The sequence below is a fragment of the Oncorhynchus kisutch genome, unplaced genomic scaffold, assembly GCF_002021735.2.
Source record: "Oncorhynchus kisutch isolate 150728-3 unplaced genomic scaffold, Okis_V2 scaffold1031, whole genome shotgun sequence".
NCBI lineage: Eukaryota > Metazoa > Chordata > Actinopteri > Salmoniformes > Salmonidae > Oncorhynchus > Oncorhynchus kisutch.
Genome location: NW_022262976.1, coordinates 47,501 through 74,387, shown reverse-complemented (window position 1 = coordinate 74,387; position 26,887 = coordinate 47,501). Strand labels below are relative to the sequence as shown.

General features: G+C 46.6%; 1 protein-coding gene across 1 annotated transcript in view; it reads right to left on the bottom strand.

Moving 5' to 3' along the window:
- LOC116364211 (arf-GAP with dual PH domain-containing protein 1-like) overlaps positions 1-23,750 on the bottom strand; it is a 41,384-nt gene extending 17,634 nt beyond the window's left edge. Inside the window, exons 1-8 of the mRNA XM_031817453.1 lie at positions 23,320-23,750; positions 15,515-15,648; positions 14,868-14,959; positions 8,663-8,745; positions 8,465-8,577; positions 3,292-3,438; positions 3,097-3,180; positions 2,958-3,020 (exon numbers count right to left, since the gene is read on the bottom strand). Coding sequence (XP_031673313.1) covers positions 2,958-3,020; positions 3,097-3,180; positions 3,292-3,438; positions 8,465-8,577; positions 8,663-8,745; positions 14,868-14,959; positions 15,515-15,648; positions 23,320-23,407 — 804 coding nt within the window. The 5' untranslated portion in view covers positions 23,408-23,750. The remainder of the gene's footprint in view (positions 1-2,957; positions 3,021-3,096; positions 3,181-3,291; positions 3,439-8,464; positions 8,578-8,662; positions 8,746-14,867; positions 14,960-15,514; positions 15,649-23,319) is intronic.
- Positions 23,751-26,887: the final 3,137 nt, after the last annotated feature.

Below are 26,887 nucleotides of genomic sequence, written 5' to 3'. Positions count from 1 at the left end.
GTGTATGTGATATAAACAGAGAGGTCTACTTTTTTGGGGACCTGAATATTGACTGGTTTTCCTTAAGCTGTCTGCTCAAGAGGAAGCTTCTCACTGTAACCAGTGCCTTTAATCTGGTTCAGGTTATTAATCAACCTACCAGGGTGTTTACAAACACTACAGGAACAAATTGTGCATAAGAGATCATACAAAAGATTTTCCTGTGACTCTTATGTGGATGATGTTAAAAATATTTGTTGGTCTGTTGAGATTAACAAGGAACATCCAGACGCTGCACTTGATGAATATATGACATTTCTTCCTCCAATTATTGATAAACATGCACCTTTAAGAAACTGACTGTTGGAACTGTTAAGGTTCCATGGATTGATGAGGAAATGAAAAACTGTACGGTTGAAAGAGATGGGGAAAAGGAATGGATAATACGTCTGGCTGCACATCTGACTGGCTGACTTACTGCAAATTAAGAAATTATGTGACTAAACTCAACAACAAAAAATAAGAAACTGTATTATGAAGCCAAGATCAATTATATAAAGAATGAAGGAAAACAACTTGAGTACTTTAAATGAAATTATGGGCAGAAAGATAAATTCCACTCCATCTTTTATCGAATCAGATAGCTTATTCATCACAAAACCATTTGATGTTGGCAATTATTTTAATGATTACTTCATTGGCAAAGTGGGCAAACTTAGGCAGGAAATTACAACAACGAACAGAGAGACATCGTATTCATGCATAAAAAAATAAAATAATGAAAGAAAAGCATTGCAAGTTAGAATTTTGTGAAGTTAGTGTGGGAGAGGTGGAAAAATTATTGCTAATGATCAATAATGACAAACCTCCTGGCATTGACAACTTAGATGGGAAGCTACTGTGGATGGTACCTGACTCTATGGCCACTCCTACTGAGGATGGTAGCTGACTCTATGGCCACTCCTACTGAGGATGGTAGCTGACTCTATGGCCACTCCTACTGAGGATGGTAGCTGACTCTATGGCCACTCCTACTGTGGATGGTACCTGACTCTATGGCCACTCCTACTGAGGATGGTACCTGACTCTATGGCCACTCCTACTGAGGATGGTAGCTGACTCTATGGCCACTCCTACTGAGGATGGTAGCTGACTCTATGGCCACTCCTACTGAGGATGGTAGCTGACTCTATGGCCACTCCTACTGTGGATGGTACCTGACTCTATGGCCACTCCTATCTGTCATATCTTTAATCTGAGCCTAGAGGAAAGTCTTTGTCCTCAGGCCTGGAGGGAAGCCAAAGTAATTCCGCTACCCAATAGTGGTAAAACAGCCTTTACTGGTTCTAACAGCAGACCTATCAGCTTGCTGCCAGCTCTTAGCAAGCTGTTGGAAAAAATAGTGTTTGACCAAATACAATGCTATTTCTCTGTAAACAAATGAACAACAGACTTTCAGCATGCTTATAGAGAAGGACACTCAACATGTACTGCACTGACACAAATGACTGATGATTGGTTGAAATAAATTGATAATAAGAAGATTATGGGAGCTGTACTGTTAGATCTCAGTGCAGCCTTTGATATTATTGACCATAACCTGTTGTTGAGAAAACGTATGTGTTATGGCTTTACAACCTCTGCCTTATTGTGGATTCAGAGCCATCTATCTAATAGAACTCAAAGGGTTTTCTTTAATGGAAGCTTCTCTAATGTCAAACATGTAAAGTGTGGTGTACCGCAGGGCAGCTCTCTAGGCCCTCTACTCTTTTCTATTTTTAGCGATGAACTGCCACTGGCATTAAAAAAAGCATGTGTGTCCATGTATTCTGATAATTCAACCATATACACATCAGCAACCACAGCTAATTAAGTCACTGAATCCCTTAACAAAGAGTTGCAGTCTGTTTTGGAATGGGTGGCCAGTAATAAATTGGTCCTGAACATCTCTAAAAATTAAGAGTGTTGTATTTGGTACAAATCCTTCCCTAAGTTCTAGACCTCAGATGAATCTGGTAATGAAGGGTGTGGATGTTGAACAAGTTGAGGAGACTAAATTACTTGCCATTACCTTAGATTGTAAACGGTCATGGTCAAAACAGATAGATTTCATAGTTAAGATGGGGAGAGGTCTGTCCTTAATAAAGAGATTCTCTGCTTTTTGACACCACACTCCAAAAAGCAAGTCCTGCAGGCTTTAGTTTTGTCTTATCTTGATTATTGTCCAGTCGTGTGGTCGAGTTCTGCAAGGAAAGACCTAGTTAAGCTGCAGCTGACCTAGAACAGAGCAGCACGTCTTGCTCTTCATTATAATCAGAGGGCTGATATAAATACTATGCTGCCAGTCTCTCTTCGCTAAGAGTTGAGGAGAGACTGACTGCATCACTTCTTCTTTTTGTAAGAATCATCAATGTGTTGAAAATCCCAAATTGTTTGCATAGTCAACTTACACACAGCTCTGACACACACACTTACCCAACCAGACATACCACCAGGGTTTTTTTCACAGTCCCCAAATCCAGAACAAATTCAAGAAAGCGTACGATATTATATAGAGACATTATTGCATGGAACTCCGTTCCATCTCATATTGCTCAAGTGAACAGCAAACCTGGTTTCAAAAAACAGATAAAGCAACACCTCACATCGCCTCTCCCCTATTTGACCTAGATAGTTTGTATGTATTGATATGAAGGATACGTTTGCCTTTTTAAATTCATGTAGTTCTGTCCTTGAGCTGTTCTGGTCTATTAATGTTCTGTATTATGTCATGTTTCATGTTCTGTGTTGGACCCCAGGAAGAGGAGCTGCTGCTTTTGCTACAGCTAATGGGGATCCTAATAAAATACCACATACCAAAGAGGAGAGGTTAGGTTAAATAGGATATTGAATGGGAATCAATTGTTTGGTCCCCACAATGATAGTAAAATGATAGTAAAATAGTGTGTGTTCTCGCGCGCATGGGTGTTTAAACTTACCCTGGGTCCTGTTTTCTCCATATAGCCCTCCTTCAGAAAGTTGCGGGTCAATTTGGGCATCAGCTGAAAAATATGATTAAATGCAGCGTGCTATTGTATGTGTACTTGTATGCGTCCGTGTGTGTGTGTGTGTACTCACCTCCGCATCATTAGCCCCTGGAAAGGCCACCTTTAGATAGTGGAGCTGGATGGCCCTTATAGAGTTGAACCAGTCTACTATCTCCTGATTGGGGGGGGGGGGGGGGAGAGAGAGAGAGAGAGAGAGGAGTGAGCTACCTTGCTGAATTGATCCATGCACATCCATATACAGTGACAGACACCCCCACACAGCTACCTTGCCGTTGTCGTGGTAGAGGAAGATGTTTCTGGTGTTGTAGTCTTTCAGGTAGGTGATCTGTAGTCCGTTGGGGTTACCTATCTTCTCTGGCTGGAAGGCTGCGTTGATAGAGTCCACCTTGATCACCGCTTTAGGCTCCTTGGCCTAGAGAGAGGGGAGGGACAGAGAGAGTTAGGGGTGGTGGAGGGGAGGGAGAGAGAGAGAGATAGGGGGTGAGAGGGGATGTAGAGAGAGGTTGAGGTGGTGGAGGGGAGGGACAGAGAGGGTTAGAGGTTGTGGAGGGGAGGGGAGGGGAGGGACAGAGAGAGTTAGAGGTGGTGGAGGGGAGGGAGAGAGAGAGTTAGGGGGTGAGAGGGGATGGAGAGAGAGTTAGAGGTGTTGGAGGGGAGGGACAGTGAGGGTTAGAGGTGGTGGAGGGGATGTAGAGAGAGAGAGTTAGGGGGTGAGAGGGGATGTAGAGAGAGTTAGAGGTGGTGGAGGGGAGGGACAGAGAGAGTTAGAGGTTGTGGAGGGGAGGGGAGGGACAGAGAGGGTTAGAGGTTGTGGAGGGGAGGGGAGGGAGAGAGAGAGTTAGAGGTTTTGGAGGGGAGGGACAGAGAGGGTTAGATGTTGTGGAGGGGAGGGGAGGGAGAGAGAGAGTTAGAGGTTGTGGAGGGGAGGGACAGAGAGGGTTAGAGGTTGTGGAGGGGAGGGGAGGGACAGAGAGAGTTAGAGGTGGTGGAGGGGAGGGACAGAGAGAGTTAGAGGTGGTGGAGGGGAGGGACAGAGAGGGTTAGAGGTTGTGGAGGGGAGGGAGAGAGTTAGAGGTTGTGGAGGGGAGGGGAGGGACAGAGAGGGTTAGAGGTTGTGGAGGGGAGCGACAGAGAGGGTTAGAGGTTGTGGAGGGGAGGGACAGAGAGGGTTAGAGGTTGTGGAGGGGAGGGAGAGAGTTAGAGGTTGTGGAGGGGAGGGACAGAGAGGGTTAGAGGTGGTGGAGGGGAGGGGAGGGACAGAGAGAGTTAGAGGTGGCGGAGGGGAGGGACAGAGAGGTTTAGAGGTTGTGGAGGGGAGGGGAGGGACAAAGAGGGTTAGAGGTGGTGGAGGGGAGGGACAGAGAGAGTTAGAGGTGGTGGAGGGGAGGGACAGAGAGAGTTAGAGGTGGTGGAGGGGAGGGACAGAGAGGGTTAGAGGTTGTGGAGGGGAGGGAGAGAGTTAGAGGTTGTGGAGGGGAGGGACAGAGAGGGTTAGAGGTTGTGGAGGGGAGGGACAGAGAGGGTTAGAGGTTGTGGAGGGGAGGGACAGAGAGGGTTAGAGGTTGTGGAGGGGAGGGAGAGAGTTAGAGGTTGTGGAGGGGAGGGACAGAGAGGGTTAGAGGTGGTGGAGGGGAGGGACAGAGAGAGTTAGAGGTTGTGGAGGGGAGGGACAGAGAGGGTTAGAGGTTGTGGAGGGGAGGGGAGGGACAGAGAGAGATAGAGGTTGTGGAGGGGAGGGAGAGAGTTAGAGGTTGTGGAGGGGAGGGACAGAGAGGGTTAGAGGTTGTGGAGGGGATGGGAGGGACAGAGAGGGTTAGAGGTGGTGGAAGGGAGGGGAGGGACAGAGAGAGTTAGAGGTGGTGGAGGGGAGGGACAAAGAGGGTTAGAGGTGGTGGAGGGGAGGGGAGGGACAGAGAGAGTTAGAGGTTGTGGAGGGGAGGGACAGAGAGGGTTAGAGGTGGTGGAGGGGAGGGACAGAGAGAGTTAGAGGTTGTGGAGGGGAGGGACAGAGAGGGTTAGAGGTTGTGGAGAGGAGAGACAGAGAGGGTTAGAGGTTGTGGAGGGGAGGGACAGAGAGAGTTAGAGGTTGTGGAGGGGAGGGAGAGAGTTAGAGGTTGTGGAGGGGAGGGACAGAGAGGGTTAGAGGTTGTGGAGGGGAGGGAGAGAGTTAGAGGTTGTGGAGGGGAGGGACAGAGAGGGTCAGAGGTGGTGGAAGGGAGGGGAGGGACAGAGAGAGTTAGAGGTGGTGGAGGGGAGGGACAGAGAGGGTTAGAGGTGGTGGACGGGAGGGGAGGGACAGAGAGAGTTAGAGGTTGTGGAGGGGAGGGACAGAGAGGGTTAGAGGTGGTGGAGGGGAGGGGAGGGGAGGGACAGAGAGAGTTAGAGGTGGTGGAGGGGAGGGACAGAGAGGTTTAGAGGTTGTGGAGGGGAGGGACAGAGAGGGTTAGAGGTGGTGGAGGGGAGGGGAGGGACAGAGAGAGTTAGAGGTTGTGGAGGGGAGGGACAGAGAGGGTTAGAGGTGGTGGAGGGGAGGGACAGAGAGAGTTAGAGGTTGTGGAGGGGAGGGACAGAGAGGGTTAGAGGTGGTGGAGGGGAGGGGAGGGACAGAGAGAGTTAGAGGTGGTGAAGGGGAGGGACAGAGAGGGTTAGAGGTTGTGGAGGGGAGGGACAGAGAGGGTTAGAGGTTGTGGAGGGGAGGGACAGAGAGAGTTAGAGGTTGTGGAGGGGAGGGAGAGAGTTAGAGGTTGTGGAGGGGAGGGACAGAGAGGGTTAGAGGTGGTGGAGGGGAGGGAGAGAGAGAGTTAGAGGTTGTGGAGGGGAGGGAGAGAGAGAGTTAGGGGGTGAGAGGGGATGGAGAGAGAGAGAGTTAGGGGGGTGAGAGGGGATTGAGAGACAGAGTTAGGGGGGGTGAGAGGGGATGGAGAGAGAGAGAGAGTTAGGGGGGGTGAGAGGGGATTGAGAGACAGAGTTAGGGGGGGTGAGGGGAGGGATAGTGAGTGTTAGGGGGGGTGAGAGGGGATGGAGAGAGAGAGTTAGGGGGTGAGAGGGGAGGGATAGAGAGAGTTAGGGGGGGTCAGAGGGGAGGGAGAGAGAGAGTTAGGGGTGAGAGGGGAGGGAGAGAGAGAGAGTTAGGGGTGAGAGGGGAGGGAGAGAGAGAGAGTTGGGGGTGAGAGGGGAGGGAGAGAGAGAGAGTTGGGGGGGGGTGAGAGGGGATGGGAGAGAGAGAGTTAGGGGGGGTGAGAGGGGATGGAGAGAGAGTTCAGGGGGTGAGGGGAGGGAGAGAGAGAGAGAGTTATGGGGGGTGAGAAGGAGGGAGGGAGAGAGAGTTAGGGGGTGAGAGGGGAGGGATAGAGAGAGTTAGGGGGTGAGATGGGAGGGAGAGTGAGAGTTAGGGGGTGAGAGGGGAGGGAGAGAGAGAGAGAGTTAGGGGGTGAGAGGGGAGGGAGAGAGTTAGGGGAGTGAGAGGGGAGCGAGAGAGGGGAGGGAGAGAGAGAGTTAGGGGTGGTGAGAGGGGGATGGAAAGAGGAGGACAGAGGGGTGGTGTAGGGACATTGGAGGGTAAGGTGGCAGGTAATGTGTGGGATGGCAGGCTGAAGGGGGAGTGGAGGTAAGGGGGAGAGAGGGGTAGGGTGCACCCGGTGGAGGAGCTGCACATCTTTGTTGACACAAGCACTGCCTTTGCATATTATGAATAATACTTTGCAAACAGTAGTTACTGTATGTGCTAAGGACTCATGGGGGGGGGGGGGGGAAATTAGCACTTTAGAAGGGGAACAAATGGGCTCCAACATCTTAAGTGGAATGAACACAAGAGTAATTTAGACAAGTTGGCTTAATCCCCTTTCAAATCCCCAGGAGGCAGACCTGGACATCTGATAGACTTCAGAATTCTCCAAGTCCAACCCAATTGGTAGGTTTCCATGAGAACGACAACTAAACACTTCCTCGGCTGACTGTGTAAGTAGGCATTGCCTTCCCCCATGCAATCGCCTCGACTCACAGTAGCACCCACACTGCATCACAAACACTCACTCACACATTCACACTCAATCCCCTTTCACCGTTGTAAAATGCGAAGAGTTAGGTATTAGACACAAAGTTACTTAACAAAGTTTAATGTGACAACTTTTATTTTTTATTTTACCTTTATTTAACCAGGCAAGTCAGTTAGGAACACATTCTTATTTTCAATGACGGCCTGGGAACAGTGGGTTAACTGCCTGTTCAGGGGCAGAACGACAGATTTGTACCATGTCAGCTCGGGGGTTTGAACTCGCAACCTTCCGGTTACTAGTCCAACGCTCTAACCACTAGGCTACGCTGCCGCCCCAGTACTTAGCACAGGATTGGTCTCTAATTTGTTTAGTACTTTTAAACTGAGACAGAGAGTTGGAGGGGGGGAGAGAGAGTTGTCTGAACCTGCTGTACTGTAACGTGGCAGGCCTTCCTGTGACTCAGTGGTTAGGAAGGTGTGTGTGTGTTGTGTGTCCTACAGAGTAGGGCAGGCTGCAGACCTTCCTGTGACTCAGTGGTTAGGAAGGTGTGTGTTGTGTGTCCTACAGGGTAGGGCAGGCTGCAGAATAGTATCAAAGCTAAAAGAGTTTGTCTCAGTATTTGTATGATTATAACAGTGCACTCAGAAAGTATTCAGACCCCTTGGCTTTTTCCACATTTTGTTACGTTACAGCCTTATTCTAAAAATAATTAAATTACTTTTTTACCTCATCAATCTCCACACAATACCCCATAATGACAAAGAAAAAACTGTTTTTTATACATGTTTGTAAATGTATTTCAAAAAATACAATATAACACATTTACATAAGTATTCAGACCCTTTACTCAGGACTTTGTTACAGCCTCGAGTCTTCTTGGATATGACGCTAAAAGCTTGGCACACCTGTATTTGGGGAATTTCTCCTAATTTTATCTGCAGATCCTCTCAAGCTCTGTCAGGTTGGATGGTAAGCGTCACTGCAGAGCTATTTTCAAGTCTCTCCAGAGATGTCCAATCGGGTTCAAGTCCGGGCTCTGGCTGGGCCACTCAAGGACATTCAGAGACTTGTCCCGAAGCCACACCTGCGCTGACTTGGCTGTGTGCTTTGGTGTTGTTGTCCTGTTGGAAGGTGAACCTTCCCCCAGTCTGAGGTTTCTGAGCACTGTGGAGCAGGTTTTCATCAAGGATCACTCTGTACTTTGCTCTGTTCATCTTTCCCTCTATCCTGACTAGTCTCTCAGTCACTGCCACTGAAAAACATCTCCACAGCATGATGCTGTCACCACCATGCTTCACTGCAGGTTTCCTCCAGATGTGATGCTTGGCATTCAGACCAGAGCTTCTTGTGTGAAAAGTCAAGGGGTCTGAATAATTTCCGTAGGCACTGTATGTTGAAGACAGTGTTTGTGAGATGAAGACAGCAGTAAATAGTCAGACTTACATCATACTTGGTGAAGTATTTCATTGTCCCCTCTCTTTCTGAGAGAACGAATCGTCGGTTGAGGAACTGGCCGTTGTCCCGCCCCCTTTTCATCAACATTCCATCCCTTGTTCCTGTCAGAGACACAGTGACAAGCTCATCAGTGCATATCTCTGTGTGTGTGTGAGTGTGTGATGTGTTGTGTGTGTGTGTCCTCACCCTCCTCATAGGTCTGTTTCTTCCCTTCCCCTGTAAACTCTTTCCTCTCGTACTTCGCTCTGATCCACTGCTCCCTCAGGACCCTGGACACACACACACACACATACACACACACACACACACGCACACGCACACGCACACGCACGCACACGCACGCGCACGCACACGCACGCGCACGCACACGCACACGCACACGCACACGCACACACACACACACACACACACAGACACACACACACAGACACACACACACACACACACACACACACACACACACACACACACACACACACACACACACACACACACTCACACACACACACACACAGACACACACACACACACACCGATATGATATATTAGGAATCAGGAAAACTTCTCAAAATCCCCAGACAACCAAACTACATGAAAGCTCTACACACAAAACGTATATTAACTAATTACGGTCATTGCGAGAACAGCAGAACAGAGAGTTACAGTGAGTGTTACAGTGAGTGTCATAGTGAGTGTTATAGTGAGTGTTACAGTGAGTGTTACCGTGAGTGTTACAGTGAGTGTTATAGTGAGTGTTACAGTGAGTGTTACAGTGAGTGTTACAGTGAGTGAGTGTTACAGTGAGTGAGTGTTACAGTGAGTGAGTGTTACAGTGAGTGTTACAGTGAGTGTTACAGTGAGTGTTACAGTGAGTTTTACAGTGAGTGAGTGTTATAGTGAGTGTTACAGTGAGTGTTACAGTGAGTTTTATAGTGAGTGTTACAGTGAGTGTTATAGTGAGTGTTACAGTGAGTGTTATAGTGAGTGTTATAGTGAGTGTTACAGTACGAGTGTTACAGTGAGTGTTACAGTGAGTGTTACAGTGAGTGTTATAGTGAGTGTTACAGTGAGTGTGACAGTGAGTGTTATAGTGAGTGTTACAGTGAGTGTTACAGTGAGTGTTACAGTGAGTGAGTGTTACAGTGAGTGAGTATTACAGTGAGTGGTACCGTGAGTGTTATAGTGCGTGTTAAAGTGAGTGTTATAGTGAGTGTTACAGTGAGTGTTATAGTGAGTGTTACAGTGAGTGTTATAGTGAGTGTTATAATGAGTGTTATAATGCGTGTTACAGTGAGTGTTACAGTGAGTGTTACAGTGAGTGTTATAGTGAGTGTTACAGTGAGTGTTATAGTGAGTGTTACAGTGAGTGTTATAGTGAGTGTTACAGTGAGTGTTATAGTGAGTGTTACAGTGAGTGAGTGTTACAGTGAGTGTTATATTGAGTGTTACAGTGAGTGAGTGTTACAGTGAGTGTTATATTGAGTGTTACAGTGAGTGTTATAATGAGTGTTATCGTGAGCATTTGTGAGGACAGACACTCTCTGTAGGCCAGGTGTAGAACAGATACTCTCTGTAGGCCAGGTGTAGAACAGATCCTCTCTGTAGGCCAGGTGTAGAACAGATACTCTCTGTAGGCCAGGTGTAGAACAGATCCTCTCTGTAGGCCAGGTGTAGAACAGATACTCTCTGTAGGCCAGGTGAGAACAGATACTCTCTGTAGGCCAGGTGTAGAACAGATACTCTCTGTAGGCCAGGTGTAGGAAAGATACTCCCTGACCTCACGAGGCTCAGAGAACACTACTGATACCACTGTACCACAGCACTGGGCCTGACTTCACGAGGCTCAGAGTCAGAGAACACTACTGATACCACTGTACCACAGCACTGGGCCTGACTTCACAAGGCTCAGAGTCAGAGAACACTACTGATACCACTGTAGCACAGCACTGGGCCTGGTCTCACGAGGCTCAGAGAACACTACTGATACCACTGTACCACAGCACTGGGCCTGACCTCACGAGGCTCAGAGTCTGAGAACACTACTGATACCACTGTACGACAGCACTGGTCCTGGCCTCAAGAGGCTCAGAGAACACTACTGATACCACTGTACCACAGCACTGGGCCTGACCTCACGGGGCTCAGAGTCAGAGAACACTACTGATAACACTGTACCACAGCACTGGGCCTGACCTCACAAGGCTCAGAGAACACTACTGATACCACTGTACCACAGCACTGGGCCTGGCCTCACGAGGCTCAGAGAACACTACTGATACCACTGTACCACAGCACTGGGCCTGACCTCACGAGGCTCAGAGTCTGAGAACACTACTGATACCACTGTACGACAGCACTGGTCCTGGCCTCACGAGGCTCAGAGAACACTACTGATACCACTGTACCACAGCACTGGGCCTGACCTCACGGGGCTCAGAGTCAGAGAACACTACTGATTCCACTGTACCACAGCACTGGGCCTGACCTCACAAGGCTCAGAGAACACTACTGATACCACTGTACCACAGCACTGGGCCTGACCTCACGAGGCTCAGAGAACACTACTGATACCACTGTATCATAGCACTGGGCCTGACCTCACGAGGCTCAGAGTCAGAGAACACTACTGATACCACTGTACCACAGCACTGGACCTGACCTCACGAGGCTCAGAGAACACTACTGATACCACTGTACCACAGCACTGGGCCTGACCTCACAAGGCTCAGAGTCAGAGAACACTACTGATACCACTGTACCACAGCACTGGGCTTGACTTCACGATGCTCAGAGAACACTACTGATACCACTGTACCACAGCACTGGGCCTGACTTCACGAGGCTCAGAGAACACTACTGATACCACTGTACCACAGCACTGGGCCTGGCCTCACGAGGCTCAGAGAACACTACTGATACCACTGTACCACAGCACTGGGCCTGGCCTCACGAGGCTCAGAGAACACTACTGATACCACTGTACCACAGCACTGGGCCTGGCCTCACGAGGATCAGAGAACACTACTGATACCACTGTACCACAGCACTGGGCCTGGCCTCACGAGGCTCAGAGTCAGAGAACACTACTGATACCACTGTACCACAGCACTGGGCCTGGCCTCACGAGGCTCAGAGAACACTACTGATACCACTGTACCACAGCACTGGGCCTGGCCTCACGAGGATCAGAGAACACTACTGATACCACTGTACCACAGCACTGGGCCTGGCCTCACGAGGCTCGGAGAACACTACTGACACCACTGTACCACAGCACTGGGCCTGACCTCACGAGGCTCAGAGAACACAACTATCACTCTGTGTGTGTCTGTGTGTGTGTGTCTGTGTGTGTGTGTGTGTGTGTGTAATATGTGACATTTGGCAGCAAGGAAAATGTGAAGTGTTCATTAACATTAGTGCTGGGATCAGTGTACAGCTTCAGAGACAAAGAGAAGCACTCTCCCTCTTTCCTCTCTCTCCCTCCCTCCTCTCTCTCCCTCCTCCCTCCTCTCTCTCTCCCTCTTTCCTCTCTCTCCCTATTTCCTCTCTCTCCCTCCCCCCCCTCTCTCCCTCCTCCCTCCCTCCTCTCTCGCTCCCTCCCTCCTCTCTCTCTCCCTCTTTCCTCTCTCTCCCCCTCTCTCCCTCCTCTCTCTCTCCCTCCTCCCTCCCTCCTCTCTCTCTCCCTCTTCCCTCTCTCTCCCCCCTCTCTCCCTCCCTCTCTCCCTCCCTCCTCTCTCTCCCTCTTTCCTCTCTCTCCCTCCTCCCTCCCTCCTCTCTCTCTCCCTCTTTCCTCTCTCTCCCTCCTCCCTCCCTCCTCTCTCTCTCCCTCTTTCCTCTCTCCCCCTCCCTCCTCTCTCTCTCCCTCTTTCCTCTCTCTCCATCCTCCCTCCCTCCTCTCTCTCTCCCTCTTTCCTCTCTCTCCCTCCTCCCTCCCTCCATCTCTTCAGACACAACCGTCCATGTCAAGTACTGCAATCAGCCAGACTACATAATAACCAGATGGGAGGTGTGTGTGTGTGTCTGTGTCTGTGTGTGTGTGTGTGTGTGTGTGTGTCTGTGTGTGTCTGTGTGTGTCTGTGTGTGTGTGTCTGTGTGTGTCTGTGTGTGTGTGTCTGTGTGTGTGTGTCCATGCTGAGTGCAGTCTGATGACTGCTGGGAAGCCCAGAGAGCTGATGAAAGGATTAGCGTTGCTGATTACGAGACGAAGACGAGACGAAGACGAGACGACGGACGAGACAAAACGGACAAGACAAGCCATCGGTCCCAGCGTGAGATAAACACCTGACAGTCAACAACACACGACACGCATTCAAACAAACCATCACACACACACAGAAAACATCAGGTATCTCTGACACTCATTAAAACATAACATAAGGATTCAAGATAGTTCCAAGATTACCTGCCACATAACAGCAGAGAATGTTTTTTGTCTAAAAGACACAAACCACACTGACACCTGAGACTGTTATCTCACTATTTCAGTCACGCTGGTATGAATGAGTCGGGAGACAGGCGCAGGAATGATTCAGACACCGTTGCCCGAGAGCACAACAAACTATACATACCTCGGCCTAGACATCAGTGCCACAGGTAACCTCCACAAGCTGTGAACGATCTGAGAGACAAGGCAAGAAGGGCCTTCTATTCCATCAAATGGAAAATAAACTTCGACATACCAATTATGATCTAGCTAAAAATACTTGAATCAGTTATATTGCCTTTCATGGTTGTGAGGTCTGGGGTCTGCTCAGCAACCAAGAATTCACCAAATGGGACAAACACCAAATTGAGACTCTGCATGCAGAATTCTGCAAAAATATCCTCTGTGTACAACGTAAAACACCAAATAATGCCTGCAGAGCACAATTAGAATGATACCCGCTAATTATCAAAATCCAGAAAAGAGCTGTTAAATTCTACAACAACCTAAAAGGAAGCGATTCCCAAACCATCCATAACAAAGCCATCACCTACAGAGAGATGAACCTGGAGAAGAGTCCACTAAGCAAGCTGGTCCTGGGGCTCTGTTCACAAACACACCCCACAGAGCCCCAGGACAGCAACACAATTAGACCCAAGCAAATCATGAGAAAACAAAAAGATAATTACTTGACACATTGAAAAGAATTAACAAAAAAACAGAGCAAACTAGAATGCTATTTGGCCCTAAACAGAGAGTACACAGTGGCAGAATACCTGGCCACTGTGACTGACCCAAAATTATGTACAGACTCAGTGAGCATAGCCTTGCTATTGAGAAAGGCTGCCGTAGGCAGACATGGCTCTCAAGAGAAGACAGGCTATGTGCACACTGCCCACAAAATGAGGTGGAAACTGAGCTGCACTTCCTAACCTCCTGACCAATGTATGACCATATTAGAGACACATATTTCCCACAGATTACACAGACCAATTTTGAGGTCTGGGTGAAATTCCACAGTGTGCCATCACAGCAGCAAGTGACCTGTTACCACAAGAAAAGGGCAACCAGTGAAGAACAAACACCATTGTAAATACAACCCATATTTATGTTTATTTATTTTCCCTTTTGTACTTTAATTATTTGCACATCGTTACAACACTGTATATAGACATAATATGACATTTGAAATGTCCTTATTCTTTTGGAACTTGTGTGTAATTTTTACTGTAAATTTTTTATTGTTTATTTCACTTTTGTTTATTATCTACCTTATATAAACATTTGTTTCCCATGCCAATAAAGCCCTTAAATTGAATAGAGAGAGAGACACAGAGAGAGAGAGAGAGAGAGAGAGAGAGAGAGAGAGAGAGAGAGAGAGAAAGACAGAGAGAGAGAGAGAGAGAGAGAAAGACAGAGAGACAGAGAGAGAGAGAGAGAGAAAGACAGAGAGACAGAGAGAGAGAGAGAGAGAGAGAGAGAGAGAGAGAGAGAGAGAGAGAGAGAGAGAGAGAGAGAGAGAGAGAGAGAGAGAGAGAGAGAGAGAGAGAGAGAGAGAGAGAAAGAGAGAAAGCGAGAAAGCGAGGAAATAATGAACAAGGAAACATATCCTATAACTAGTCTAAAACACATGACTGAAACTCAATGATTCCTCCTCCTACACATTAAACATCACAGGAAATCAACCTGATCTTATTATGGAACATATTACAATGTGCACTTCATCCTAATGTCTTTCTAAGGGATTGATCATGATAGAGAATAGACAGTGTGTGTGTGTGTGTGTGTGTGTGTGTGTGTGTGTTCCTTTCAGTATCCTGCCCTAGCCAGCGCCTCTTTGCCATGAGTCCCCAAAAATATCCCCCTCATCACAATGTCATTATTACAATGGTTCCGTTGCCATGGTCACCACACACACACACACACACACACACACACACACGCACACAAGCGCACAGGCACACTTACTGGCAGTCTTTGTGGGTAGGTTTGTAGTAGTAGACAGGAACAAACGCCTCATATTTCTGCTTCATCAATTCGTTCCCATTCTCCGCCATGAACTGTAACACACACCCACCCACACACACAGAGAAAGAGAGAAGTTGAGAGAGACAGAACAGACGGGCGGATGAGTCATGATTGCATGTGTCATACCACGTATTAGCTAAACACAGACAATTCCTTCCAGTGGATTGTTTTGAATGTGAAATATGCAGCATAACCATTCATTTTCTACAGGATAATGTCCTATTCTTCAGGATGGACGGGACAAAAGCCTGTCTGAAATCATTTCATATTCATATCAGGTTCATCACGGAGTTATGACTCAGTCATAAAGGACTATGTGTAGTCATGGATTCAGACCTGGGTTCAAAAACTATATCAAATCTTTCAAGTACTTTGAGCGTCAGCTCTAGCCTGCCTGGAGTCACAGATGGGCGGGGTTTGCCATTTTGGGACGACTCTGTCGGTCTGTCAAGCCAGGCAAGCTCAATCAAGCACAGATGAAGCATTGGAAATGATTTAAAAATAGCAATGAACCCAGAGCCGATTGGATTTGAAGAAATGTACGTTAGCGAATATTGCGATTTGGGTGATTTTGGTGAGCAGCTCACCTTCACTTCCTGGTCTTCCCAGCGGGAGAGGCTGAGGGATTTGACCTTCATTCCGATGGCGGGAATATTCCTGTGGATCCCGGAACATTGAACACAGATGAACACTCCTAAGGAACAGGAGCCCCAACTAGGATCTGATGGAGGCAAGGAGGGAGGCAAGGAGGGAGGCAAGGAGGGAGGCAAGGAGGGAGGCAAGGAGGGAAGCAAGGAGGGAGGGATGGAGGGAGGCAAGGAGGGAGGGAAGGAGGGAGGGATGGATGGAGGCAAGGAGGGAGGCAAGGAGGGAGGGATGGATGGAGGCAAGGAGGGAGGCAAGGAGGGAGGCAAGGAGGGAGGGAAGGAGGGAGAGAGAGAGGAAGAACAGAGAACAGAGAACAGAGGTATGTGGTTTCATTGGGAGTTTGTGGTACTAGATCAAATGGAATAACTTTAGAAAAACCAACATTTCACATCGAAAAAACTTGGAATGCTTTGACCTTTGTCCTCTTGAGCAAGGAGCAGATTCTCTGTAAAGATCCAATGATAAGGTGTATAGGACGTACAACAACATACCACACTACAACTCAGTACAAAGTGCTGGACCACATACCTTCAGAGCAGATATGAAGGCAGTCAGGGAAGAGAAACCTTCCTTTTGATTTAACATTTGTACTGAATGTCTCCCATCTCCCTCGATTGGCTCATACCTGTGTTTACTTTAGCTTGACCACACCCATCTTATCTACCTGACACAGCCTGGTGCAGGGCCAGCTACCAACCCACAGAGTGTGTGTGTGTATCTTTAACCTACTCCACCATTGTATCCCCTATGACAGAGTCAGCGTAGGCCACAGAAACCCTGCGTTGGTCTACATAGACCTACAGCTCTGTTCTGTTGGAAGTGATCCGGTAGCCTACAGTAGTGTTAACCTACAGAATGTCTTACTGTTGTTCCCTTTCATATCCTACTTTCTTTCATTCTGATAATCACATGATGATGTCTGGAGCGCTGAGGAGGCCTGTTTCACATCTAGATGTGCCTGAATAACCAACACTCATTTCAGACTGCGGGGGAATCCATTTCAGAAAAGATTTGAATGCTACTTCTAAATGCATGTTGTTGTATTGGGACCTTTGGGTACTAAACTGGCCTATTCCCCACATAAATGACATTTTGTGAGTGACTTCACGAGTGACTTGGCAGATGCCAATATTAACGTGTGAGTGTAGTCAGTGCATGTCTTGTCCAGGGACTACTGCAGTATCCAGCATCTGCCCAGCAATCTTCTGTCCTCTTGCCATCAGACTGCCAAATAACTAACACAATGGCTACACAGACTATCTATGTTGTCCTTTGTTCTTATTTTTGTACTGTCTCTAAGCACCCTCACAGAGCCCTACACACCACACACACTGTCGCTCCAACACACACACAACCTTTACTAAGGACATGTCACTGACTTTTAGTAAAGCCAGAGTTTCTATGTATGTGGATGACTCAACACTACACACACTGTCGCTCCAACACACACACAACCTTTACTAAGGACATGTCACTGACTTTGAGTAAAGCCAGAGTTTCTATGTATGTGGATGACTCAACACTACACACACTGTCGCTCCAACACACACACAACCTTTACTAAGGACATGTCACTGACTTTGAGTAAAGCCAGAGTTTCTATGTATGTGGATGACTCAACACTACACACACTGTCGCTCCAACACACACACAACCTTTACTAAGGACATGTCACTGACTTTGAGCAAAGCCAGAGTTTCTATGTATGTGGATGACTCAACACTACACACGTCAGCTACTACAGCGACTGAAATGACTGCAACACTTAACACTACACACGTCAGCTACTACAGTGACTGAAATCACTGCAACACTTAACACTACACACGTCAGCTACTACAGCGACTGAAATGACTGCAACACTTAACACTACACACGTCAGCTACTACAGCGACTGAAATGACTGCAACACTCAACACTACACACGTCAGCTACTACAGTGACTGAAATGACTGCAACACTCAACACTATACACGTCAGCTACTACAGCGACTGAAATGACTGCAACACTCAACACTACACACGTCAGCTACTACAGTGACTGAAATGACTGCAACACTCAACATTACACACGTCAGCTACTACAGCGACTGAAATGACTGCAACACTCAACACTACACACGTCAGCTACTACAGCGACTGAAATGACTGCAACACTCAACACTACACATGTCAGCTACTACAGTGACTGAAATGACTGCAACACTCAACACTACACGTCAGCTACTACAGTGACTGAAATGACTGCAACACTCAACACTACACACGTCAGCTACTACAGCGACTGAAATGACTGCAACACTCAACACTACACACGTCAGCTACTACAGTGACTGAAATGACTGCAACACTCAACACTACACACGTCAGCTACTACAGCGACTGAAATGACTGCAACACTCAACACTACACACGTCAGCTACTACAGCGACTGAAATGACTGCAACACTCAACACTACACACGTCAGCTACTACAGCGACTGAAATGACTGCAACATTCAACACTACACACGTCAGCTACTACAGCGACTGAAATGACTGCAACACTCAACACTACACACGTCAGCTACTACAGTGACTGAAATGACTGCAACACTCAACACTACACGTCAGCTACTACAGTGACTGAAATGACTGCAACACTCAACACTACACACGTCAGCTACTACAGCGACTGAAATGACTGCAACACTCAACACTACACACGTCAGCTACTACAGGGACTGAAATGACTGCAACACTCAACACTACACACGTCAGCTACTACAGCGACTGAAATGACTGCAACACTCAACACTACACACGTCAGCTACTACAGCGACTGAAATGACTGCAACACTCAACACTACACACGTCAGCTACTACAGCGACTGAAATGACTGCAACATTCAACACTACACACGTCAGCTACTACAGCGACTGAAATGACTGCAACACTCAACAAAGAGCTGCAGTTGGTTTCAGAATAGGTGGCAGGGAATAAGTTATTCCTAAATATTTAAACTAAAAGCATTGTATTTGGGACAAAACACTCACTAAACCCTAAACCAAATCTTGTAATAAATCATGTGGAAACTGAGAAAGTTGAGATGACTGTCATGGTCAAAACATATTGATGCAGTAGTAGCTAAGATGGGGAGAAGTCTGTCCATAATAAAGTGATGCTCTGCCTTAACAACACTATCAACAAGGCAGGTCCTACAGACTCTAGTTTTGTCGCACCTGGACTACTGTTCAGTTGTGTGGTCAAATTGCAATTGGCTCAGAACAGGGCAGCACGGCTGGCCCTTGGATGTACACAGAGCAGAGGTCAACCGATTATGATTTTTCAACGCCAATACCGATTATTGGAGGACCCCAAAAAAAAGACGATACCGATTAATTGGTCGATTTATATATATATGTTTGTAATAATGACAATTACAACAATACTGAATGAACCCTTTTAATTTAACTTAATATAATACATCAATACAATCAATACAATCAATATGTCATTCGGTTTAAATAATGCAAAAACAAAGTGTTGGAGAAAAAAGTAAAAGTGCAATATGTGCCATGTAAAAAAGCTAAGGTTTAAGTTCCTTGCTCAGAACATGAGAACATATGAAAGCTGGTGGTTCCTTTTAACATGAGTCTTCAATATTCCCAGTTAAGAAGTTTTAGGTTGTAGTTATTATAGGAATTATAGGACTATTTCTCTCTATACCATTTGTATTTCATTAACCTTTGACTATTGGATGTTCTTATAGGCACTATAGTATTGCCAGCCTAATCTCAGGAGTTGATAGGCTTGAAGTCATAAACAACGCAATGCTTGAAGCACAGCGAAGAGCTGCTGGCAAAACACAGGAAAGTGCTGTTTGAATGAATGCTTACGAGCCTGCTGCTGCCTACCACCGCTCAGTCAGACTGCTCTATCAAATCATAGACTTAATTATAATATAACACACAGAAATACGAGCCTTAGGTCATTAGTATGGTAAAATCCGTAAACTATCATTTCGAAAACAAAATGTTTATTGTTTCAGTGAAATACGGAACCGTTCCGTATTTTATCTAACGGGTGGCATCCCTAAGTCTAAATATTGCTGTTACATTGCACAACATTCAATGTTATGTCATAATTATGTACAATTCTGGCAAATTAATTATGGTCTTTGTTAGTAAGAAATGGTCTTCACACAGTTCGCAATGAGCCAGGCGGCACAAACTGCTGCATAAACCCTGACTGCTTGCACAGAACGCAAGAGAAGTGACACAATTTCCCTAATTATAAGAAATTCATGTTAGCAGGCAATATTAACTAAATATGCAGGTTTAAAATATATACTTGTGCATTGATTTTAAAGAAAGGCATTGATGTTTATGGTTAGGTACACATTGGTGCAATGACGGTGCTTTTATCGCGAATGCGCTTGTTATATCATCACCCGTTCAGTGCAATGTAATCAGCCATAAACGGTGTCCAAAAATGCAGATTTACGATTGTTATGAAAACTTGAAATCGGCCCTGATTAATCGGCCATTCCGATTAATCGGCCGACCTCTAACACAGAGAGCTAATATTAATCATATGCATGTCAATCTCTCCTGGCTGAAAGTGGGGGAGAGATTGACTTTAACACTACTTGTATTTATGAGAGGTATTGACATGCTGAATACACCGAGCTGTCTGTCTAAAGTACTGGCAGAACAGAACAGAACTATCAGAACAGACTATGGGAGGCACACAGTACTACATAGAGTCATGACTACATGGAACTCTATTCCACATCAGGTAACTGATGCGAGCAGTAAAATGTGATTTTAAAAAACAGATGAAAAAGAATCCACCTTATGGAACAGTGACTGTGAAGCAACAGAAACATTAGCACAGACACATGCGCACACACACACACACACACACACACACGCGATAACATACACACTATACATACACATTGATTCAGTAATGTAGATATGTGGTAGTGGTGGAGTAGGGGCCTGAGGGCACACAGTGTGTTGTGAAATCTGTGAATATATTGTAATGTTTTTAAAATGGCATAAACTGCCTTCATTTTTCTGGACCCCAGGAAGAGTAGCTGCTGCTTGGTCAGCCGCTAATAGACTACACATTTATAGACTACACACACCCACTCGGATACAATCATTACATACGCTGCTGCTACTCTGTTAATCATATATCCTGATGCCTAGTCACCTTACCCCTATACATATCTACCTCTATAGATCCAGTATCCCTGTACATTATAATATGGTACTGACCCTGTATATAGTATGTTTACCCCTATACATATCTACCTCTATAGATCCAGTATCCCTGTACATTATAATATGCTACTGACCCTGTATATAGTATGTTTACCCCTATTCATATCTACCTCTATAGATCCAGTGTCCCTGTACATTATAATATGGAACTGACCCTGTATATAGTATGCTTACCCCTATACATATCTACCTCCATCCCTGTACATTATAATATGGTATTGACCCTGTATATAGTATGTTTACCACTATACATATCTACCTCTATAGATCCAGTATCCCTGTACATTATAATATGGAACTGACCCTGTATATAGTATGTTTACCCCTATACATATCTACCTCTATAGATCCAGTATCCCTGTACATTATAATATGGTACTGACCCTGTATATAGTATGTTTACCCCTATGTACTGACTCTGGATATAGTATGTTTACCCCTATGTACTGACTCTGGATATAGTATTCTTACCGCTATACATATCTATACATACATATATTGCCTCCCTGCCTTTGACAAAGTGGGCACTGCTTATCACAGATAGGCATCAGCGCTCACCTAAAAAGCCCATAATTATGCCATTGGTTGGAATATGTCATTGTTTTTGGGCAGAATTATGTGAGGTCTTATGTGTTGTTGGAGGTGGGTCTTGGTCAGTTTAGCTCAGAAAAGCCACCCTCGCTAATCGCCATGCATAGGCGGCCACCTAATCCTGCCTAATGAGCGGGCCGGTGTTGTGCCGAAAATCTCCCCCCTGACAGAATTCTCCCCCCTTCCCGTTCTTCATGGCTGCGACTTGCTAGTTGAGATTTCTGCTTTTCACTCCATTGTCAGTTTAGCCTACATTTCACTGATCTTAGTAGCAGAAAGCATTTTTTGTCTGCAGTTTTTGGGTTTGGCTATTTGTTTCAAGTGTCTGTGGCGGTTCTAGCTTGTATGGCGCCCTGGGTGAACTCCCCGTTCTGCGCCCGCCCGCACCCCGGGGCGGCAAGATGCCCCTGGGTGAACTCCCCGTTCTGCGCCCGCCCGCACCCTGGGGCGGCAAGATGCCCCTGGGTGAACTCCCCGTTCTGCGCCCGCCCGCACCCCGGGGCGGCAAGATGCCCCTGGGTGAACTCCCCGTTCTGCGCCCGCCCGCACCCCGGGGCGGCAAGATGCCCCTGGGTGAACTCCCCGTTCTGCGCCCGCCCGCACCCTGGGGCGGCAAGATGCCCCTGGGTGAACTCCCCGTTCTGCGCCCGCCCGCACCCCGGGGCGGCAAGATGCCCCTGGGTGAACTCCCCGTTCTGCGCCCGCCCGCACCCCGGGGCGGCAAGATGCCCCTGGGTGAACTCCCCGTTCTGCGCCCGCCCGCACCCCGGGGCGGCAAGATGCCCCTGGGTGAACTCCCCGTTCTGCGCCCGCACCCCGGGGCGGCAAGATGCCCCTGGGTGAACTCCCCGTTCTGCGCCCGCACCCCGGGGCGGCAAGATGCCCCTGGGTGAACTCCCCGTTCTGCGCCCGCCCTGCACCCCGGGGCGGCAAGATGCCCCTGGGTGAACTCCCCGTTCTGCGCCCGCCCTGCACCCCGGGGCAGCAATATGCCCCTGGGTGAACTCCCCGTTCTGCGCCTGCCCGCACCCCGGGGTGGCAAGATGCCCCTGGGTGAACTCCCCGTTCTGCGCCCGCCCTGCACCCCGGGGCGGCAAGATGCCCCTGGGTGAACTCCCCGTTCTGCGCCCGCCCTGCACCCCGGGGCGGCAAGATGCTCTACTCCCTCCTCTATGTTTAATATAACACACATATATGAATTATTCATTTGTTCTATAGAAGTATTTGACTCTGATGTGTGCCACCGAAAGTATTTGGGGGGGGGGGGGGGGTCTAGCTGGGGGGAGATTTTCGGCACAACACCTGTTCAGCTCCTAACATTAACCCCTAACAAATAGATCTAGCTAACATTAGCCACAACAAATTGGAATTCGTAACATGTCATACGTTTAGAAAATTCGTAAAATATTGTACGAATTGCATTTCAGAACATATTGTACGAATTGCAATGCGTAACATACCATACGAAATGGAGACGGACATCCACAAATGCATACGAAACATAACATATCATACTAAATGGTGTTTCGGATTTAAGTACAGAATAATACGAAATGCTCTGAGACCACGTTGCAGACTGAAGCCCACAGAAATACTTTTGGAAACAATATCCTTACATTTCTGAACCAACGTCTCGTGTAAAGCCAGATTCTGGTTCACCGTTAGGTTACAAATGAAAAGTCGATTTAAAATGCAAGTAGGCCTATTCTGCTCCTAACATTCCCAGAGCAACTCAAATAGACCTAAAATAGGCTAAAGGTATTTTTCTACCTATACATGTCAGGACCTGTTGCATGCCAACTCCCACCCTTTCTCATCTAGAACGTCTAGGCTAGAAGGTTCTTTGCAGCAAAGTTATCAGCATCACATTTCAACTTACCAGGCGCACCACAGTCTGCGCACGCGTCGTTCCCTGGCTTTTGAATGATCTCTTTCAAGAGACGAGAAACTCTCTCGTTCCCAGGCATTTCCAATCCTTTAAATCCGTCCTGAACCGAGAAGACAACCGAAAAATCACAGCATAAAAGTGTGTCTTCGGGTGGGTCCTCGGCTCCCTACACACGCAGGTGGTAGCCTAGACGAGAGGATGAGGATGAGGTATGCCAGACTCAACTGAAAGAAGAAGAAAAATAAACTTCCACTCAAATCGATTCTTCCGTTCGGTCCATTCAGTGAAACACTTGCATGGTTCTCACCGCCCGACCTGAGTTTTGTGCGAACTCCCTGTCCTTGATAAAAAAAAAAAGGATTTGTCACAACTTGTTGTTGGTTGAGCCTCTCTCTCCGACACCTTTCAGGGAGGGTGTGTGTAAGGGGAGGGAGCCAGACCTACATTCGGAAGTGAACTGCTGGTTTTGTTCAGACTTGCTGTTCCGCATAATTGTAGGGTGCTCAATCAGATAACAAAATTACTGTTCTCTAAAGGTTGTAGTACCAAATCCCACCGCTAGATGGTAGTAGTCCACCAGCAAGGAGAAGTCAGCGCGTAGCTCTGTAGCGCTCCAAGGAAACCAAATAATGTTGAGTGTGTGTGGATGTGTTGCCCTTTTAAGTCACTGTTTCGTATTGAGTGTAGGCTATTGCAGGACCTTGTACTCTCTATTGCTCCTCTGACCTGTCCTTGCACCCTATCGATGGAAAAGTGTGGTCAGAAGGAGTGTGTGTGTGTGTGTGTGGGGGGGGGGGGGCTCTCCATGGTGCTGAATCAAGCATGATGGAATCCCAGGACACAGTGTTGGAGAAGCTACTCTGAAAATAAAATTTACCAAGCTACAAAATAGGCTACTTCCCACTGGAAAAAGTTAAGATTCACTAAATCTTCCCTTAATAAGAAGAATATGACATACTTATCTTAAGTTACTTTGAAAAAGTAGTTTACATCCAAACTACTTCTTGAAAAATTGTCATATCTAAATCTGAAATGTCATAGACTACAAATTGCAAGAACAAATCCCTCTGGGGTCAAATGTTCCCATAGTCTATTAAACACAAAAACTGTTCTTATGCTGAAACATAAACAACATTATTCCCTACCTCACACATATTTTATTTTTGCACCTCTGGGGTTTGTGGTATATGGCCAATATCTGCCTTGTGTCGTGGGTAAGAACAGCCCTTAGCAGTGGTATATTGCTTAATTAACTACTGAAAACACTACTTAGATTTTGAATTTAGTTCAACTACCACCAAGCTATTACCAAATGTAGTTACTAGTTGAACAACATGTAGTTGACTTCTCCCCAAGAGCCAAGGCTCACATAGCCATCTTCCCCATCAATCCCAATGTATGTTCATGCACAAATGTATGTGAGGGACAGTCATAATATTGGGTATATTATAAGATGTAAAAAATAAATTCTATTAGACATGGTTATGTTGGCCAACAACCTTATGCCTTTATTGGTATTGAAAGTAAATAATGAAATCTAGCCTCTTGCTTTTGTTCAATCTGCCCCAAGCGCCAAAGCACAATACAGCACAATACGCTCGGAAGTTGTTTTGTTGTGTCTATACAGAGCCACTGGAGTAACTAATGGTTATTTGAAGTGCCGTGGTGAAAAAAATGTATTTGTTGTGGAACATTTGTTATCGTTGAGCAGGAGGCGTCGTGGCAATAAGTGAGACAAATGGGTTTTATTTAACGGCTAGATGAGCAAACCGGGCTTGACGTGACTTTGTTCTACCACACCGGATTTCCACGGTGACAGCAAACGCTAATGTTCACCACAGCCCGTTACCGAAAGCTCATTTGTGAGAAACGGGACTGAGTATAGGCTAGCGTTTTATCTTCGAGCCGCTGAGCGTTTTATCTTCGAGCCGCTGCCGCCCTCTGGAATGTAGAACGGAATTTAGATTTTAGATTCAGACACTTTAAAATCAAATCAAATCAAATTTATTTGTCACATACACATGGTTAGCAGATGTTAATGCGAGTGTAGCGAAATGCTTGTGCTTCTAGTTCCGACAATGCAGTAATAACGAACAAGTAATCTAACTAACAATTCCCCCCAAAAAACTGCTGTCTTATACACAGTGTAAGGGGATAAGGAATATGTACATAAGGATATATGAATGAGTGACGGTACAGAGCAGCATAGGCAAGATACAGTAGATGATATCGAGTACAGTATATACATATGAGATGAGTATGTAAACCAAGTGGCATAGTTAAAGTGGCTAGTGATACATGTATTACATAAGGATGCAGTCGATGATATAGAGTACAGTATCTACGTATGCATATGAGATGAATAATGTAGGGTAAGTAACATTATATAAGGTAGCATTGTTTAAAGTGGCTAGTGATATATTTACATCATTTCCCATCAATTCCCATGATTAAAGTGGCTGGAGTAGAGTCAGTGGCATTGACAGTGTGTTGGCAGTAGCCACTCAATGTTAGTGGTGGCTGTTTAACAGTCTGATGGCCTTGAGATAGAAGCTGTTTTTCAGTCTCTCGGTCCCAGCTTTGATGCACCTGTACTGACCTCGCCTTCTGGATGACAGCGGGGTGAACAGGCAGTGGCTCGGGTGGTTGATGAACAGGCAGTGGCTCGGGTGGTTGATGTCCTGATTCTTCTTACAGTTCTGGAATGAGTGGCCAGTAATAAACTGGTCCTGAACGTCTCTAAAATTAAGAGCGTTGTATTTGGTACAATTCCTTCCCTAAGGTAAAGACCTCAGGTGAATCAGGTAATGAAGGGTGTGGCTGTTGAACAAGTTGAGGAGACTAAATTACTTGCCGTTACCTTCGATTGTAAACTGTCATGGTCAAAACATATATATTCAATAGTTGTAAAGATGGAGAGAGATCTGTGGGTAATAAAGAGATGCTCTGCTTTTTTGACACCACACTGCAAGCCCTTCAGGCTCCAGTTTTATCTTATTGTGATTATTGTCCAGTCATGTGGTCGAGTGCTGCAAAGAAAGACCTAGTTAAGCTGCAGGTGGCCCATAACAGAGCAACATGTCTTGCTCTTCATTGTAATCAATCAAATGTATTTATAAAGCCCTTCGTACATCAGCTGATATCTCAAAGTTCTGTACAGAAACCCAGCCTAAAACCCCAAACAGCAAGCAATGCAGGTGTAGAAGCACGGTGGCTAGGAAAAACTCCATAGAAAGGCCAGAACCTAGGAAGAAATCTAGAAAGAAACCAGGCTATGAGGGGTGGCCAGTCCTCTTCTGGCTGTGCCGGGTGGAGATTATAACAGAACATGGCCAAGATGTTCAAATGTTCATAGATGACCAGCAGGGTCAAATAATAATAATCACAGTGGTTGTTGAGGGTGCAACAGATCAGCACCTCAGGAGTAAATGTCAGTTGGCTTTTCATAGCCGATCATTCAGAGTTAGAGACAGCATGTGCGGTAGAAAGAGAGTTGAAAACAGCAGGTCTGGGACAGGTAGCACGTCCGGTGAACAGGTCAGGGTTCCATAGCCGCAGG